This window comes from Eulemur rufifrons, chromosome 16 (assembly GCF_041146395.1).
Source record: "Eulemur rufifrons isolate Redbay chromosome 16, OSU_ERuf_1, whole genome shotgun sequence".
Classification (NCBI taxonomy): Eukaryota; Metazoa; Chordata; class Mammalia; order Primates; family Lemuridae; genus Eulemur; species Eulemur rufifrons.
In genome coordinates this window covers 62,525,823-62,545,476 of record NC_090998.1, presented here as the reverse complement: position 1 = coordinate 62,545,476, position 19,654 = coordinate 62,525,823, and the positions used below count along the sequence as shown (strand labels likewise).

The window sequence follows — 19,654 nt, the reverse complement described above, 5'->3', positions numbered from 1 at the left end:
GATGCTCTATTTTTGATTAGTTAAGCCATTCATCCTGTTTGACATTGTTGTGTAGTGTTGCTATGCTTACTTTAACCAGCTGTCACATTCCAGCCCAGAGGTGGGTGATTCTTGTTTATATGTAATTCTGAAAGGGCTTTTAGATGCTCTGAGTTGGCAATATGTCAATGTAAAAGACACTTATCCTTCCAACATAGCAAACCTGAAAGACTTTCAAAATTCTTATGTAACTTTATTAAAAATTTCTTTCTGCCATTCAAATATTGGCAGACTGTTTTTCATGTAATTACTTCTCACTCTATTATTAAGCCTGTATTCTAAAGAGATGTCTTTTTAGGAGATACTTATTTTCCCATGTTGAATCGATTCTAAATTTGTATGGGACTATTCATATCATATATCCTGTCTTTCTGAAAGAGATTATAACATTTAAAACAGATGGATTTTCTGATCTACAGTTAGATATGGAAAGAAATTTAAATTTCTCCAATAGAGGTTCTACTCATATAGACAAATTGACATGAAAATATAGAAATTTACTCAACAAGCATTTCTTTTATGCCCTTTATGTGCCTGAGGCAAGATAAAGGTGTTAGGGATTTAGAGAACAGTTCTGCATTCAGGGAATGCATGGCCCAGTAGAAAAATAACAAGTAAATAAACTATACTTTTAATATTTTTTAGCCACAAATTCACATTCCTTCCAGTATGTGTTAACGACTAGAAGCAGTGGAGTTTTGGGTTTAGTTACCCAGGCAGTCATCTCAATTCTCCTTGTCACTTTCCTGTGTAGGTAGCTCATCTGACTAGTTCCTGTTATCCCTATTCATCAGAGAATGTAAAACCAAACAAATGATTTAAAAGAGTAATTTAAAAAAATTGGGAATTTCTTCAAGAAAAAAATAGTCCTACCTATAGCAGTCGATCTCTTTATCATCATGTGCACAAAACACCCCATTAGCCAGTTGTGTTACTTAAACTTTCACTTCTTCGCCAGGCATGGTGGCTCACGCCTATAATACCAGCACTTTGGGAGGCCCAGATGGGAGGATTGCTTGAGGCCAGGAGTTCTGGGCGACATTGGGGAACCCTATCTCTACCAAAAAAATAAAAATCAGCTGGGCGTGATGGCTTTAGCCTGTGGAGGCTGAGGTGGGAGTAAACCTGAGCCCAGGAGTTCAAGGTTGCGAGACCCTATCTTTAAAAAACTTTCCCTTCTCAAGTCAGCTTAGCATCTGGACATAGAATTGGTTAAATTTAAAGGTATTACCTTCAATGATAAATTAATGCACTTGTTCTCCTATTTAATTTGGAGATAATTTTTCAAAGAGCAGAGATATATTTATTTTATATTATCACTATTAATTGTAGCACTATGGTTTTCTCAGAATTGGGATTCTTAGAATACGCTGGTATAGGTAATGTTTAGGAGGATGATATTTACTTTCAGTGAACTGAATATGGTATTACAGGGCATCACACTTTTTGTATCACATTTTAACTGAGCAAAGTGCTAACAGAAGGAAAGTATTAACAGTTGATTGTCTGTGAAATATTTTCAGAGTTAGCTTTGATGTGAAAAAAATAATAGAAAACCGTAATGCTGTAAGCTTGAGACACCCAACCCAGTGAAAATTCTTTGGATAAAAAGAAGGGAAACCACAATAAATAGTCTTTAAAACGCATCTCTGATAATATCAAGCTTTCATTTTCCTTATTATTTACTAACTCTTAGGTATCTTGATATTCATTTGCTTGTGATATTTACCATCCGTTTTTAGTGAGTCATCAGCATTAGCAACCTGATTAACTACACTAGTAAAAGAAAAAACAGGGGATAGTAATTGGTACATGCTCAAGCTGAGTTAACTCAATGTTATTCATCTGGATGAAAAGTAAAAAAAAAGACAGTCAATCAGTTAAAAGTTTCTAAATGTTTGATGGTGACATATCATGTAACCTTAACATCTGGATGATGGGATTTTACTCTTTATATCCAGATGTCTGGCATCATGCAGACACAACCTCAGTGGTTCAATCAGTCAACAACTTTTATTGAGAGCCTCCCTTGGGTTGGACAGCTCAGTGAGGGCCAAAGAGCAACATCACCTTATGCAAGGGCTACTACAAAATCCTTTTAATTAGTCCTCCTGACTGTACTCTCTTCCCCTTCCAAACTACCAGAATACTAAAATACCATTTTCAAAATCTAGATTATTTGCTCAGAATACTTGTCTTGCCTCAGGTTTCTACCACACTCTGGTGGCTGCATAGGGCTGTAATAGGAGAATTTACAAGAACCCCACTTGTAAATTGATCATGTTACATACACTCTCTGTGTGTAAGCCCTTTCTCAGTAATAGCCTGGAGTTGGTAAAACTCAATTCCTTGAGCTGTTTTTATGATTAGTTATAGATAATGCATATCAGACCCAAGAACATTTTCAGGTACGTAGTAGTCACTCTATGAATGGAGGTAACTTTTTTATCTACTAATGATCAACATTAGTAATATACATAAAACCATAGCTTTACTGGAAACCATAGTTTCTAGTAAAGCCCAGTTAATAGTAAAAAAGGAAATGTTTAATAAATGTCCTTTATAAATGTCTTTTCTTAACCTTAATACCACATTTCCTTGACTCTAAAATCCCATTTATTATAGGAGGTTCAATTTGAAGGAACTTTTTGAGAAGAAAAAGGAATCTTATTCCATTAAATTTAGGCAAACATTATAAAACTCAAGCTGATTTTATAAATGTTGCAGTATGGAAAGTGATGCTTACTGAGGAAATACACTTGTTTGCTTGTCTCTATTGTTACCACTACTATTATTTTTATAATTCCCTTTTGCCTTGTGTTCTAGGCAAACGAAATTAATTGCTTTGAGGAAAAAGATAAATCAAAAATAATTCTAAAATTTTTGGCAAATGATACCACAAAATGAAATAAGATACGTAGGAGAAGCAGATGAATTCAATTCTATCTATGCTGAGATTGCCATCAAGGGGGAAAATGTTAGTTGGCCGTTGAAAAATATGAATGATTCTCTGAAGAATAACCTGCAGATTAGCATTTGAAGATGTTTTAATATGATTCCTTTAGTTGCAGATCCACTCAAGCTTGCCACATGTCGGATTTACAAGGAGTAATAATCATGAAAGGAATCACTTGGGCCCAAGGCTACTAAAGCTGGAGGATATTTCAGATCTCAAAATAGTTGCAAAGATCCCCACATCAGGAATTTGCAAGTCGTCATTCTAAGCCTCAATCATTATATTTCCTTTTTTGAATTATCATTTGATGAGCATTTTTATGTATTAGGCACTAGGCTAAACATTTTTATGTCTTACTTCATGCAATATTCACAACCCATGTGACACATTCCATTATCCACATTTATAACTGAGAAAACAGCTTTTAAGAATTTCAGTAATTTACCTAAGTTCCCTCAGCTCATTAGTGATAAATCTGGGATTTAACCTCAGGTCCTCAGTAGAACAATAGTAGGCACATAGTGAGTACTGCGCCCTTGTTCTGTCTCTGAACATACTCTATACTATTCTCCAGTGGCTTCTTCTATTCCGCTATAATTTCAGCCTGTGTATAACTCGTCCTCATCTTTCTAGCCCCATCCATAGCATAGCATTTCAATTTAATTCCCATTATTAACTGGTGATTTATCTCTCTGTTTCTGAGGGAAAAAAAAGTCTGTTTATCTCAAAGCATATATTGAATCAAACTATACAGTTCATAAATATTGGTCAGTCTATGTATTAATTACCCTCAAGTCAAGTGCCCATTCCTGACTGATTGATTAACTGTTAACCGAAAAGACCAGTCAGGCCAATCAGAAGCTGCAGATAGAGCAGCTTCCCTTAAAGAGAGTATGAATGAGGCAGTAGTAGAAACATCTCTACCCGGGGACATAGATAGGAGGTGAAGCTATGGGAGTTGAAAAGGTCTACAGTACACGAAAAAGAAAAGCTTCCACACAACAGAACCCTAAGAAACAAATATGTAACAATTTTAGCCAGAATATGAGAAGTCAGAGCAAGAAATTAATAGAAAACAGAAAATTAGGAGAACCAGTAGAAAAACAGAAAATGGTGTCAAGGAATTATAAAAAGAAGAGCTTGAAAAATGAGAGAAGATATCTGCACTTGCATGTTTATCACAGCACAATTCACAATTGCAAAAATATAGAATCAACCTAAGTGCAGATCAGCTGATGAATGGATAAAAAAATGTGCATGTGGGGGATTTATACATGTATACACACACACACACACACCCATGGAATACTACTCAGCCATAAAAAGAATGAAATAATATCATTTGCAGCAACCTGGATGGAACTGGAAACATTGTCCTAAGTGAAGTAACTCAGGCACAGGAAACCAAATACTCATGTTCTCACTTTTAATAAGTGGGAGCTAAACTATGGGTATACATGGTCATACAGAGTCACATAATGGATATTGGAGACTCAGAAGGGGGATCCCGGTTGGGACGGGGTAAGGGATGAAAAATTGCCTATTGGGTACAATACATACTATTTGGGTGACAGGTACACTAAAAGTTCAGACTTCACCACTATACAATTTCATCCATGTAACAAAAAATCATTTGTACCCCCTAAATCTATTGAAATTAAAAAAAAAGAAAAATGAGGATACATTCCATAGCAACAAATGCTTCAGCGATGTCAATTCATTTATTTTACACACATATATATACGTATACAATCTATCCTACTATAGTAGAATAATACACATGTATATATATTATATATGAGTATGTATGTATTTTCCAGGGGACACAGAGTTGTGCAAGAACAGGTCTTGTTGCTCTCATAGTGGAGTAAACAAATGTTAATAATAACAAAATTAATGCATAATTTCAGTGATGAGCTATACTGCAGAGAGAGAAGAAATAATGGTACTTTGAGAGCACAGAATAAGAGAACTTGACATGGTGAGAGAGTTCAGGGAAAACTTGCTTTAGAATTGATGCCTAAGCTGAGATATAAAAGAAGAGTGGGAATTGATTAGGTGAAGTAGAGGAGAGAAGAGCATGGCAGACAGAAAGAATGGAATGTGTAAAGCCCTTTTGGCAAGAGGGAATACAATGACTGATAAACGTCCCTTCTGTGGCTGGACCAGAAAGATAATGCTAGAGAGGTAGATAGGACACCGCCATACAAAACCTCGAGGGTCATGTTAAAGGTTTGCTCAGTTGGTTACCCTACATGCAATAGGCTGGGAGGAAAACAGAATGGTTGGCATGATCAGATGAATATTCTGAGACAATTGCTCTAGCTGTGTTAAGCAGAAGAGATCAAAGAGTGGCATCATGCAAGATTATTCCTGTTTCAATTAACAAAATTCCCACTCATACTGGTTTAAGAAAAAAGATAATTTGTTGGCTCCGAGATTGTAAAGCATGGCCAAGAGCAGATATTCAGGCATTTTAGGATCTGGAGGCTTAACGATGTTTTCAGGAATATATCTCTCTGCATCACGGCTCTGCTTTCTACTGTGTTGACTTTATTTTTAGGCCTCATATCCTCTCCTGGGGGTGAAATGACAGTTGGCAACCTAAAATCAAAACTCTCATATATTATCACCCCAACAGAAAGAGAACCTACTTTTCTCTGTAGTTCCAGTAAATATCCTAGGTCTGACATTTATTGAACAAGTTAATGAAACAATCATTATGACCAAGCAAGAGGATGTACTCATGGTCAGGGCAGAATGACTTTCCCACTTCTGGATCCAGATGGTACTGTCAATCCCACCCGAACTACATGACTTGAGAAGAGAAAAAGGACAGCCCTCACAGAAAAACTTGGATGCTGTCGCCAGCAGTGGAAGATGGAAAATAATTATGGAGGGACAGGTTAAGAGGACCTTATGATATTCCTGGAAAGAAACAGCCATAGTTTGGATTAAGGGTAAAGATTTCAGAGGTATTGAAGAGGGTAAATTCATAGGATTTTGTAATTAATTATACAAGAGAGTAAGGGAGATTGAGATATTAGGAATATGTCCTGAATTTCATGTTGACATGACAGGAATATGTCCTGAAATTCATGTTGAATTTCAGTTGACATGACTCGTTTGCTGAGTTAACACTGAAAGTGAGCCGGTTTAGAGGTAGGGAGAGAGGGGAGAGATGATGTATTTAATTTGGAATACATTGAGTTGGAGGTACCATTGAGACTTCTAAGAGATTTTAAGGAGACAGTTGAATATATAGGACTTAAGATCAGGGAAGACATCTGACCAAGAGGTAAAAGCTTGCCCAAGACTGGAACAGTCCCCTGATTTGAAGTTTATCAGTGACCACTGACTGTGATAGAGGCAGAAGCCAGATTACAATTAGTGGAATGTGTGAAATAGATAGAGCAAGTCTGTATCAGTGATTGTGGTGGGTTAAATATGTGCACAAATTCAGTACTGTTTCCTCCCCTGTAAAGTGAAGTTTAATTTGCTTCTGCTTGATTCTGGGCTGGTATTAGCAACTTGCTTGACCAGAAGAATGTAGCAGAAGTAACGTTCTGGGACTTGCAGTGCTGTCATAAGAAACCTTGTAACTTCTGCTGGAGCCTCCTGGAAGATGTGTTGTGAAGAAGCCCAAACAGCCAGCTGAGTGTTGGGCAACTTATTCAACTTAAGCCTCAGTTGTCTTATGTGCATAATGGTAAGAACTCAGTATTTGCTAGTTACTGCTTTAGCATTATTTTGTGATTAATCTGGAATGAAGTGAATTAGTGACATAATTAGAGATAGGATTTGGCTAATTTCCCCCCTTACAAAGGATTATTTTTATAAGATTTTAACCCTTTAATAATATTAGTGGTCACTACTTATAAAGCTAAATCACTAGTCAGCTAACATATGGATAATCAAAATTCTTAAAGGAAATAAATTTGATGGCCTTTTGCTTTTTGTGACGATTGTGGGAACATGCAGTGGTGATATTTTCAGGGTTACTTTGCCATTCAAGCAGGGCTTTTCTGAAGTTACAAATAGCTGTACTCTAATACCATTCCCAGAAATATCACTTCCGTAAATCAGAGAATCAAATTACCACTTTAATCTAGTAACTGTTATAACCTCACCGAGAATTTCAGGAAGTACCACTCTGAGATTAAGTATTTGTTAGAATGCCACCTTAAAGGAGAATTTATGGGTAAAATATAGCCACTAATTTTATCTGACTTGCATCTTTCAAAGGAACAGAAAATAGGGGCAATGGAGACACTCTGAGTTATATAGCAACTTGCATCCATATGGCATTTACCAATTTCCATAACTTCACTGGACTCAGTTTTCATATGTAACTCAGTGAGCTTGCATTTCCCAGGCAGGAGGAAAAGAAGGCTCTTTGACTCTCATTTCCTAGGAACCTCCTCTCCATCAGATTCGCAGATGGGGAAGGAAATACTGTCCTAGTTGCTCCCATAAATTTGACTGTTGGTTGGTTACATACTTTCCACCAGCTGAGGTGAAGTGGTCTGATACAAACAAGGAGGCAGCCCAACTGTTCACTGCAGATTTATAGATGACAAAATCCTATCCTTACTTGAATCTTTTGTCAGGTCCTCTTTTATTCTCCTCTACTTTTATGGAGAAAAGAACACCTTTCTGAGTCTTCTTTTGGAGAACCAATTTCCAAGGGCCCCTTATCCAAAAAGAAGTATATATGACTGCAAATGATGTGTTGTGCTGAGTTGTTTACTGAGTAGACATCATCCTTCCATGTTAGCACGTTGGAAATGGGATGAACGGAGCGACCTAACAGGGAGGGCATTGTTTTCAATGATGCAGTGATCACCACCTGTATTAAATCCAGATCACTGGAAAAGCTCTAACTACTCTGAATTATTATAATATTAAATACACTTTAAAGGAATAGAAATGATTGGTATTTAGTAAGAAAAAACTTTCATTCACTTGAACTAAAAATTTCATTGTTTTCTGCTTAATTTTATAAAACGAAACCAAATATGGTAATATGTATAAAAATTGAACTTAAAAAAACAAACCAATATTTGAATAGTTTTTTTTCCTTTCTGATTCTACTAAAAACAAATCTCCAACCTCTCCATAGAAGTATCAAAAGGAGAAAATGTACTTAGCACACTGTGCAACAAAAGTGAATAACTCAACTTCGGTTGGAAATATACATGAATCTCTACCATGCCCTCTTGAATTCTCCTCACCTAAAATCCTCGTACTCCCAAATCATGAATAAAGAAAGATTTATCTGTGTTCTAAAAAGTTAGCATCCCCTGTCAGGCCATGATGCTAACAGAGTCACAGCAGCCACAACAGTTTTTTTTTTTAACTCAGTCCTTTTCCCTCTGTTATGGAATGATTCCCTGATTCCCATTCCTTTAAGTCTCATGACTGCACAAGCACAAGAAAATCATATCAGAGAAAAGGGGAAACCTTCCTGAGATCAGTAGCATTGCCCAGCTCTAGCAAAGGGTCTGTAGGCTTTGTTTGATTAATATATGTAAACACGAACCCTTAGCATTTTAAAATAATGTAAAAATTAGAGGATGAAACAAGTAATCTATTTTTGTTCTCTGTGAATAGCTACTTTAGATGCTTCAGGGATATTTCCTTTTTACTGTCTCAATGGTAAAGTTATGAGAATTATCCCAATGATTGTCTCAACTTAATTTCCCCCTTAATTGTTCAATTTTTTTCATGTTAAGTCTTTCTGGAGGAGATTTAAGGTGAAAACAATGAGAGATGCACGTCTGTTTCCCACACACACACACACACACACACACGTTCACAAACACACACAATATGATTAATAAAATAAAATTTAAAAAGCTGTAAAAAGGAGGAAGACAACTGTAATCTGCTTCACTTTACTATAATTTGTATAAGTTTTCTTATTCTGGTACTCTTAACAATATAAAAATCAGCTCCATATCTTTAAATATTTTATTGACAATATTAGGATATAGTATGAAGGTATTTTCAGACAGGTAGAAAAAGCAAATACGACAACTTATGATTTCTAATATACCATAGGTATTAAAATTAGATAATACTTTACATTTTTTTAAATTTAAACGTGTTATTGTCTTGAATAACTTCCACCTTCCCTTCTCACACACTATTTGAAATTATATGGTTAAGAACTAACATAAAGGAAAAAATTCATTTAGCAGACTCCCTTGAAATGTTTAAAATGGAAATACAATATTTTCATTTGTGACAGCAACAGAAACTAAACTGGGTCCACAAGATGGTAAATATTCATTTATCTACAAAGCCAACTGTTTAAGTATTTTCATCCCAGCCTGAAAGATCTAATGTCAACTAGTAATTTTATTAGGGGTGGTCTTTTAAAAAGTCATGAACCAAAATATTTCTTGTAGTAAACGATTTTATTTATGGTGGAATTTCCAAAATTTCTTATATCTTGAAATTATCCACAAAGTACTATTTTGTGCTTACATTTAAAAGATGCATTATAAGAGAAGATCAAAATATATACCATTAGGCAGTATCGTTATATTTTTATTTAATACAATATAGCTAAAGGATTAAAGAGAAGAGCAAAAGTTAAATATATTTAAAATTCCCTTTAACTGATTCCCAGCTGCTCTAACGTTTTAAAAAAATAATGATCCAAACACCAGAGATAATATTTTGATGAGCATTATTTATAAAAATATGTATATAAGTTAAGCATTGCAACTACCTTCAAAAACAATATTATATAGCACTATGTGTCTACAGCAAAGAAGAAAAATGAAGTAAGTATTAATTGCAATGGTGACTTTTTAGTTAAATACACATTCTTACAAAGTGGCAATAAAATATTTACAAATATACAACTGAAAACATATTTTTATATACAGGTCGTCTTGGTTTAGGACTTTTTGGGCCTCCTTCCTCCTCTGTGTAATAGGCCCTCCTGGCAGAACTGATCTAGATTAGATAATTAGTTCATAGCACATGATAGATAAGCCTGGAACTAGAGGCCCCTGGAGTTGCAGGCTGTGAATCCGTGCTGTCAACTGGGGAGAGAGAGGCCGGGTCCTGGAGAGGCAACCCTGGTTGCTCTGAGGAGGTGATCCGGTCCACTATGCTGGATAAGCAATCCAGGCTGGATAAGGAGCTTTTATCTGTGCCATATACTAAGGATACAAGGAGAAAAACATTAAAAAGCAATTATCCCTAGATAGACAGACTTGCTTATGTTGCCCCTTAAACTGTAGGTCAGTTCCTTTGACACCCAGGGGTTAGGTGGTCACAGAAAGCCTAATGTAGAAATTTGCAGCAAATATCTGGCAATTCCTGGGGGTGGAGGTGGGTAGTGGCAATATTTCAAGCAAAAATGTGTGTATGGCAGGGGTGGGGATTTGGAGCAGAAACTGTGTGTTTATTTTGCACTGCCAAAGCCTTCCTATAAGAACCATCACTTCCATTTTCCTCCCAATATTACCTGGATGCACCCATTCTGCTTTGATAGGCTGAATTGTGAGGTTGAACTGGTCTTTAAACTCCTCTCAAGTTATCAATTCTTACCATTTGGTACATCAGGACAGTAGACGCTGTCAAAACTGCTGCTCTTTCTGGACCAGACAGGACTGTTACATTCGGGCTATAACACAAGACACACAAGAAATTTGTTTTCAGCTCTTGGCAAAAGATGCTCTGACTTAGGCTGAGGCAGTGCTTGCCCACCAGCTCTGTAAACTAACTGCTCTACGTGGTCATTGCCTTGATTTAGGAAGGGTTAGCCCTCTCCAAATCCCCAGGGCACAGAGGTCAATCTCTGGGCTTCAAGAAGAGGAGAGCAGCAGCAAAGGGGAGAGGGGGTGGAACTCAGCAGCAATGTGCATTGGGTTAACCATGCAAAATGGATTGGAGTAGAAGGAAGCCACACTAATTCAGGGAAAGAACACTTTCCCAGGGCAAAAACACATTAAAACCTGGCAGCGCTGGAGCAAACGCCCTCTGAAAAGAATGCATCAACATCTCCTTCCAGCCAGGCCTTAGCAGAGCAGGAACTGGAGATGTGTGGGTATTCTTTTACATTTCTTCATTAAGTTATAAGCAATGGCTTTAGATGTTAGTGTATGGCAGCATCCACAGGTGGTATATTTTGGAAATAAACTAAGTAATGAAGAAAACATCTGATTGATCATTCACAGCCATCTCTCTTACATGCTAACCCTCTATTACCGTGTACACCTAGAACCTGGTACAAAGTCAAACTAAAATCTTGTTCAGCACCTGTTTCCTGGTATCTTTCTAAATGTGGACACCTCTCTTTTCTTAAAGTAACTCAGCAATTGTCTCTACCCCACTCCCCCCACTAAACCTGGTTTAAATGAGGTGTAAGGATTTTTAGAAAAGATCAGGGTAGCCTAGTAGGTACCAGAGCTACTGCTTACCATGCCATCGGAGCAGTTGGAGGTGGGGCTGGTGGGCTCGGAACAGCTCTGTCCCGTCAGGCTGTAGTAGTTCTCCACCTGCTCCCTCAGCAACTCCTGCAGGCTCTCGATGTAGCGGATGGCATTCCTGAGGATCTCCACCTTGGGCAGCCTCTGGTTGGGGTTGGTCGTGGTGCACCTTTTGAGCGTCTCGAAAGCCTGGTTGACCTTCTTCAGGCGCCTCCGCTCGCGCATAGTGGCTGCCTTCCGCCGATCCATGGTGGTGGACTTCCTCTTGCATGCTTTGCAGGCCCACATGAGGCAGTGACCAGCCTGGTGGTGGCCGGTAGGCGCTCGCACGTGCTCGTCTTCGTCTGAGCCCTGCAGCTCTGCTTTATGAGCCCCGAAGGCAGCTACTCGGGGCTCAAACTCGTCCCCAAACTCACCCTCAGGGGACGGGATGCAGGAACCGTCATAGAAGTACTCGGAAGGTGAAAACTGGCAGCCGTCCATCATGTCCATCCTACCGAGAGGCAGGAGGTGCACCTGGACGGCAGCGAGAGGGATAAAGGAGAAACCGGAGCCTAGTGCCGCTGCAGACCAGCAAATCCCAGACGGAGCTCCCTGGTCGGTTTCTCTGGTAATTAACAAGGGCAGACGCCTGTTGGCCTGGGTCGACGAGCTGGGGTTGGGGCTATTTATATATTCTTGGGGGAGGGAGGCCCAGCCCCAGTGGCCGGGCACTATTAGCATATCCCACCGCAACCCCCGCGGGGGCTGTCTGGGCAAACCTCCGCCTTTCCTCTAGAGACAATTTGCTGTTTAGTGCCCCTTTTGACGATAATGGTTTTACTGCATTTCTGCTGGGGTGGGAACGGCTCCCCAACCTGCTCACTTGCACTCTCTACATAACCTAAACCAAGGGATACTTAAAGGGGGTTACAAACAAAAGAAACAGAGGAAGTCCAACTTTTTGCAATTTCTTGCACATTTAAAAATAACAATAATAAATAGAACTCCCTTTGAGCAGACACCAATAGGCGACCTGCCCTCCCAATCCTGGACCTGAGGAAACACCTTATTTTTAGGTGTTTCTCTTTTTCATGAACTTTAATTATTTAAGGATTTTTTTTTTCAGCCAGGATGAATAATGATTACTAAAAACTTGATGTGATGTTTTCAATCGTGGAGTGAATCTAGAGTTTGCTTTTAGAAATCTATTTTGTACAGATTGAGGTGGGTAAAATTCTGATCAGATTGTCATATATTATAGGCTCTATGTTATTGAGGATAGATGCGGCGGTTCTTTTTCCCTAGACAGGGCTGGCTCTGAGTTCTCCCTATATGTGGGGGAGTCTAAATGCAAGTGGACACAGGTGACTGGGAACATTCCTCCCTTCCCAGCTTCCTTCCTTTCTTCCTTCTACACATATTTGCTGAGCGCCACCTCCTTTGTGCCAGGCCTTTGCTAGACCCTGAGCAGGCCAAAGATCCACACTGAAAGCATCTCTAAGATTTGCAATCGAAGAAGCCCTGTTGTAGAAGTCAAATTCCCTTTCCAGGGGCGAGTTTCCTTTCTTCCTCTCTTTCTGCTCCACCCTGTCATTTCTACAGACTAAACAGCCAAGCTGGGCTTTGGAGTTGCTAATTTTCTGCTTTCAGGCAAACTAACACCGTTACAGATGCGTCCCAGCTGCTGGCACAGCAGTCCTCAGCTCGTGTAAAATTTCCAACTCCTCAAACCATGAGTAACTTCACACACTCCGGTGACAACAGCCTTCCAGAAAGCAATCGCAGCAGGGTCTTTGGAACTTTGACGGTAGAAGGCGAGAGGGGAAGGTTTCCCTTGAAATGAGAATGAATCTATTAATCAGCTTTTACCAATCTCCCTCCACACTTAAACCACTTTCAGATCACTTGGGATGGGGAGGTGCTGTTTGTATTTAGAAAAAGCAATTACTTAAGGTCTACACAAATAGTCTGGGGTTTTGGACCAGGGCTTGTGGCCCCATTAGAAGAAGAGGAAGTGTTCTCACCTCAACCTTGGGTCATCCAGTCCGCTAAGTATTGCTGCTCCAAAGTTATTGGGGGAGGCCAGGGCGGGGACTTTTCTTGGTGTTATTTTTTTTTTTTGCAGAATTATTTTCCTAAAGCATCCCCAGTTCACTGATCCAGCATCTGCAGGGGCCAGGGAAGTACTTTTTCAGGGTGAGATCTTCCCTCTGAAGTGAAGGCCCTAAAAACCAGGGATACAAGAGTGACAGCGTCAGTCAGTAAGGTTTGCTAGCCCATGCCTGTCACTGTCCCGTCGCCCCTGTCCCATCATCCCTAAGACAAAGATCCCTTCTGAAAATCAGGCTCCCTCTCACACCAATGGGCTGCTTAATCACCTGACCAGCAGGAAATCCATCTGCACCTTTCTTAGGGCTATTAACAAGTCTATGCCTTTGAAATGAATACAGTACCCAGGGTTACACAAGATAAAAAGAGTCAAGTTCCTGAAGGGCCCAGGTGGAATCTAAGACGATCGGTGCTGGTGGAAACATTCAAGTGCACAGCCTATTGCTACCTCTGAAATACAATAGTGGGTTGATATTCTCCCACAGAAATTCTCAGCCAGATCCCACAGGTTCTGTCAGCAGCCCCAAGACCACTTTTATTGGCTCTTGGAGTCCACATATTAGCACATTTGGTGCAGCTAAAACCGAGCTGTGATTTGGACACAAACTTTGTCTTTAAAGTTTAAGTGAAAGATAGAGGTTACACTTCTGCTCGCCTTTCAGCTGATTTCTCAAAACACTTAATGTGCTTTTAATCCAGTCCTCTCAACATGATGTATTTGTAGCTAACAGTTATTGAGAATTTTCTATTTGCTGAACCCTGTTCTCAACCCTTTCCATATATTAACTCAATTAATACTCCCAGAGATCCTGTGGGAGCTATTATTAGTCTCATTTTAAAAAGAAAGTAAACTCAAGCTCGAGGGGTTAGGTAATTTGCCCCAAGGTCACACAGGACTGGAAACTAGTCGCCCGGTCGTTAGAGCTCCAGCTTCCCCGCTACTGGAGGTGATTTTGTTTGTTTTCTTCTGCTACCAGTTCGGGCTCAGCGCGCCCGCCGGAGCAGAAACTCGCAAAAACTCCGCATCTTTGCTTCAGCTCTCTGCCGGGGAGGACGCTGTCACTCAGGAGCCTCTGTCAGTAACGGCAGTGCTCGGAGGTTAGGGCCCTCTCTGGTAAGGTGATCTCAAAACAAATGTACCAGAGTGCCGCGGGCGGGTGGAACTAAAAAAGGCAAGAAAACACAAGCGGCGGATGGCTTAATGCTACTTGCCAAGGGGGGACGCGGGTCCGGGGTTGAGGGCCCTTGGGACTCAAGTGCTGAAAATAGGATCTCAGAGCACCAAAGTTAAAAAGGAGACAAAACTTTTAAAACGCAGTTAGGGGCGATAGAAGAAAGAGATCCCTCCCCCCCAAAAAGGAGGCACTATTCAAAAAAAACGGTAGACAGCCAGCGCCACAAAGATGACTGCCTGCCCCCATTCAGGAGAGGCTCTCCTGCTCTTTTCCCCAGGGAGAGCTTGCAGGAGAACAATGAGGAACTGGGTGAGTAGGCGCCATCGGGAAAAATAATTGTTTTTTTGAGTAAGGAAACTGAACAGGGAAACAGGGGAAAAGGTTAAAAATTGCTTTTAAAAAGAGGTAGCTATCAGTGTACCCTTTTTATGTAAAATCAGACTAGATTGGCTTTTGCTCCTCACAGAAAGAATGAAAATATAATCTGTTTTCCACTATTACTCCAGAGAAGTGAATTTTTAACACGCAGCGTAAACTGACATTCATATACTATGCAAACAGGATGTTAGAAAAGATACTCCAACACTGACTGTCTGCTAGGAGAGTCTCACAGTGGGCAGACGAAGGAAAGAAAACTCAGCCGCACCTGGTGCTGTAAATGGATACTCTCCAAGGTTCTGGTAAAATTGATCAATAATTTATTTATTTATATTTTTTCTTACATTCTGAACAAAATAAATAAATGTTTGATTTTCTTGCAGTTTAGATTTATAAACAAGTTTAAATTGCAATAATCTTTAAATAACATCGACTTTTTTTGCATAACTTATTTTAGTTTAAGCATTATGGCAGCAAACTAGTGTTGGTGGACAGACCACAAGAGCAAAATGATGCTCATAGTTCCTAGTATATTTTGCCCATTCTGGGAACTCTGCATTATTGAAAATTCTCCATGCTTCTCTTAGAGGGAGAAACCCAACACATATAGAAAGATAAATCCATCTCAATTCGCTTCTACCCCTACCTGCAGATCCTGATCAACTCCTGGACAGAGGGAGCTGCTGTTGATATTTTTGCTTATTATAGATGACTTCACAATGTGTTAAACAATTTCAAACTGCTATTAGCTCTGGAAATCAGGCACACCTAAGTAAACACATTAGTACCTGCCAGAGCTGCTGGAAGAATTTGTGGAGAAGACAGCTGAGGAAGACATTGGCCTCTGCTTGAATTAGAAGACTTCCAGGAGAGATCAAAGGCCTAAGTAAGGACATTTAGCAGCCTTGAGAGTAGAGAAAGTAGCCAGTTCTTACAGCACTATCTTTGTTCCAGCACATGGCATAGCCATTCCATCGCATAGACTGACTCTGAACTAGGCTTGCAAAAAAATTGCTTTTTCCGGAGTGAAAACTCCAGGAAAGAGCATCATCTTTCATAAGTTTAATTAGTTTAAGGGAGTGACTAGAGGGGCCTGTGGGAGAAATATCTTGATGGCTTGGATCTTTGAGAAAATACCATGTTATTGCTAATTTATCAATGTATTGGATTAGGCAATGAGAGATATTCATATTTAAACTAGCACTTAAAAAAAAAAGTCCAGGTATGATGTTGTAGGAGGGGAGTTTTGAAATGAAATGTTACTAGAAGAAAAATGCAAATGGGTAAATTCTTCTAACTTTAGTCAAAAATGTCTTAATAAGGATAGAGGTCACTGTTAGCATCTCCAGATTTATCTGACAGTTTAAAGAGTGGTTGTGAATACTAAATTTTAGCACTCCCTTCACCCCCAAAACATATGAAAGAGTTGGGGGAAAAAAATGAGACCATTAGACATAAGTGGATTTCCACAATGTTCAGGCTTGGAATGATAATTAAAGTTAGTTTAAAAAGCTAACATTTAATGTTCCACAGATTATTTCTATAATAATATAACAAAGAAAATCACTCATTATTTTATACTTGATAACCTTACACCTGCCTCTGGAAAGAGGCTTGAATTCAATCCCAAATTGCTTATCTTTACCAAGTCATTATGTCTTGATTTTCTGCTTCCACAGCCCTGTTTGTTTTGGCTTTGGCCTTGGTAAAGATTATCATCATCAATATCAAACAAAAACATTTTAATTGCAAACACACCAAGGATTTCACTGGGAAGCCTAACATGTCAGCTACAGCAGTGGAGGTCACATAAAGTCTTTGGGAAATATTTGCTCTATTTAATGAAGAGACTTCTATAGGCAAACTTATTCCAAACAATTTCTCAGGTTACCCAACTAAGAGAGAGAGAGAGGATCTGGTTTGCAAAGACTGAATAAAATCCATCAACAAGTCCATGAATTGATAAAAGCATTCTGCTGCTGAGCAGTTTATTCCACAAATCTTATTATAAATAAATGTGCAATCATATAGTAAATGAGTACATCTGGTCAATTACATTATTTTATTTCAGTTGCATAATGAATCTGATTTTTAAAAGTATAGGTGTGTATATATACATTTTAGGGCAAATTTCTATTGATTCTCAGGAAAAAAATTAGAGATATATAATAAGCATGATTAACCCAGACATACACATTTCTGGTTGGATAATGTGAAATGCTTTACCACTTATTCTTAGTTATTGCTCTAATTTGGAGTTCACTAGCTAGCCAGTCTTGAGAAAGAGCTTTTGGAGAATAAAGGTCAAAGAGAGCCAAATTATTCTACAACCATAAAATGTTCCTTATTAATTTCCCAAGGCTTCTCTTTCAGAGGGCGTGGTGGTGAGAGCACAGGCTTGAATGCATTGATAATTGCCTGGCTCTGCGTCCTGGCTCTGTATGGTACTTACCAGATGCAGGAACCTCTCTGTTTCAAAAGATCTTCTCTAAAAGTCGATATAATAACAGTACCTCTCTTACAGGTTGTTGTAGGATTATGTGTTACTATATAAAATGCTAAGCATCTCTCATATATGTTGCTTTTGTTTTCATTGGTATCAATATTTTCCCCAGCCAGAGCCAGCAAAGGCTGGAGATACCGTGGCTTTTGGTGGAAGAAAAGGCTCTTGGTGGTCAATTTAGATTTACTAAGGAAAAAGAGAGTTGACATCTAGTGTTTTATTTTGTCCTGTTTTGGCTAGGCACTTTGCATATGTTATCACAGTGAATCTTCACAACCTTAGGAGTTAGGCACTATTATTGCCCCCATTATTCTATAAATGAGAAAACAGCACTAAGCAGGAGTTAGCAGCCTGGATTCAATCTAGGTAGTCAGATTGAAGGCTCAGCAGTTTGCAGACACTAAATATCCTACCTGCTTCTCTGAAACCTTTAAAAGGGGTTGCATGTCAATACCAGTTTCTTCTAAGAACCTTTCTACATTTTAAAAGTATTTTAGAATTATCTGTATCCTCGGAAAAGTATTGAATTATCTATATACTCAGAAAACAAAGTAAATCCCCCTAGGAAGAGGTCATCTTTTCTGAGATGAAAAAGGAGTAAGATACAGCTCCACGCCTGCAGGGGACACTGTCTGTGGCCATACCTGGAACTTCCGTGGTGCACAATAGGAAGGTCCAGCCTTTGGAGGGTTAGGAGGCAAGGTTGGGGTAGAAAATGCTGAATTTGATTTGATCTTCACATCTGTGAACTCAAGACTAGCTGTGGGGGATAAAAGGGGATAGGTAGAAGTTAAGGGGAAGAGAGTCAAGTTGCCATTTACAGAACGTAAGAGAGAAGTGGCAATTCGAAAGCAATGGCTGGTTTCCTTCCCCTGCTTCATTTCTCAAGGCGTTTCTTGGTGGTCATTTCTTCGTGGTCGTTTCTTCCTGAGGTTACAGGATAAACAAACCTGGCACACGTTGTAAAATCCTCATGGCAAGGAGCTCCTGGGGCCTCTGGCCTCTCTGGGGCTTTGCTGTTTGGCCCAGCTAAGAGGTTTCATGTGTGTTGTTGTTGTCTTTCGCTCTCAATCATTTAACCCTTCCCTCTCTTAAAGCAACCCTCCCTTCAAAGAATGCTGCCCCCCACCCATCTCAAGAGACAGATTGCCCTCTTCTTTTATCTTTCTATTTGGAAAACAAACCCAAGCCTTAGGAGGCCTTGAGGATATTCCAGTCAGCTAGGGACCAGTCTAGTTCAAGAAAACTGGGGAGGGGGACAAGAGATCTGGCTTGAACAGCAGAGTAGCCCCTGAGTACTCCAGATCAAGGCTTCTTCAGGAAGGGAGTGGCCTGCCAAGTCAAGGAGGAAAGGCAATTGGACTAAATTAGCCGAAGGTCTTTTAGGGAAATAAGCAAAAAGTTTTTGCATGGTAATTTCTTTCTTTCTCTCTCTCTTTTATTTTTTATTTATTTTTATTTTTTGAGACAGGGTCTTGCTCTGTCACTCACGCTGAGGTGCAGTGGCCTGATCATAGCTCAGGTCACCTGATCGAACTCCTGGTCTCAAGTGATCCTCCTGCGTCAGCCTCTGGAGTAGCTGGGACTGCAGGCAGGAGCCACCACACCTGCCTTTTTTATTTATTTATTTATTTATTTAGGTATGGTCTCCACTATGTTGTTCAGGCTGGGATTGGTAACTTTTTGCCACAAGATTTTACTGATTGAAAATTTGATTATAAACTTCAGATAAGTAAACCTCACCCAGATCTCCAGGTATAGGACAATAAAAACGAGGGCTGGGGGCGGGTGGGGGGTAGATGCTGATAAAAGAAAAAAGGACAGATTCCTTTTGGATACTCTTTACTTCCAATCACAAGTGTGAGGTCTTCATGAGATAGAAAAGTGTCCAGTTTAATTCAGACAAAGGAAAACAACTGATTTTCCTCCCTTTAACTTCAGCCTTAAAGGAACACCTAAATAAATGGGCCTCTGTAGTGTCTATGTTAAAATATCGTTCCTCTTTACTTTTGTACACATGCCCTCAAAATATTTTTTCCATTTCAAATTAGGACCAACTCTG

General features: G+C 39.4%; 1 protein-coding gene across 1 annotated transcript; it reads right to left on the bottom strand.

Moving 5' to 3' along the window:
• Positions 1-9,398: 9,398 nt before the first annotated feature.
• MYF5 (myogenic factor 5) lies at positions 9,399-12,090 on the bottom strand. Its single transcript, XM_069491131.1, has 3 exons — positions 11,437-12,090; positions 10,565-10,640; positions 9,399-10,173 (listed from the first exon to the last, which is right to left on the bottom strand). The coding sequence occupies exons 1-3, from the start codon at positions 11,935-11,937 to the stop codon at positions 9,983-9,985; spliced, it is 768 nt and encodes a 255-aa protein (XP_069347232.1). The 5' UTR covers positions 11,938-12,090; the 3' UTR covers positions 9,399-9,982.
• Between the last annotated feature and the right edge of the window lie 7,564 nt (positions 12,091-19,654).

What these genes read in the sequence shown, in the direction of transcription:
- MYF5 (XM_069491131.1), bottom strand. Translation starts at nt 11,937, where the DNA reads ATGGACATGATGGACGGCTGCCAGTTTTCACCTTCCGAGTACTTCTAT. An exon ending in CCAACTGCTCCGATGGCATG is followed by an intron (nt 10,641 to 11,436) that starts GTAAGCAGTAGC and finishes CTTGTGTTATAG; the next exon opens with CCCGAATGTAACAGTCCTGT. An exon ending in CTGTCCTGATGTACCAAATG is followed by an intron (nt 10,174 to 10,564) that starts GTAAGAATTGAT and finishes TTGTATCCTTAG; the next exon opens with TATATGGCACAGATAAAAGC.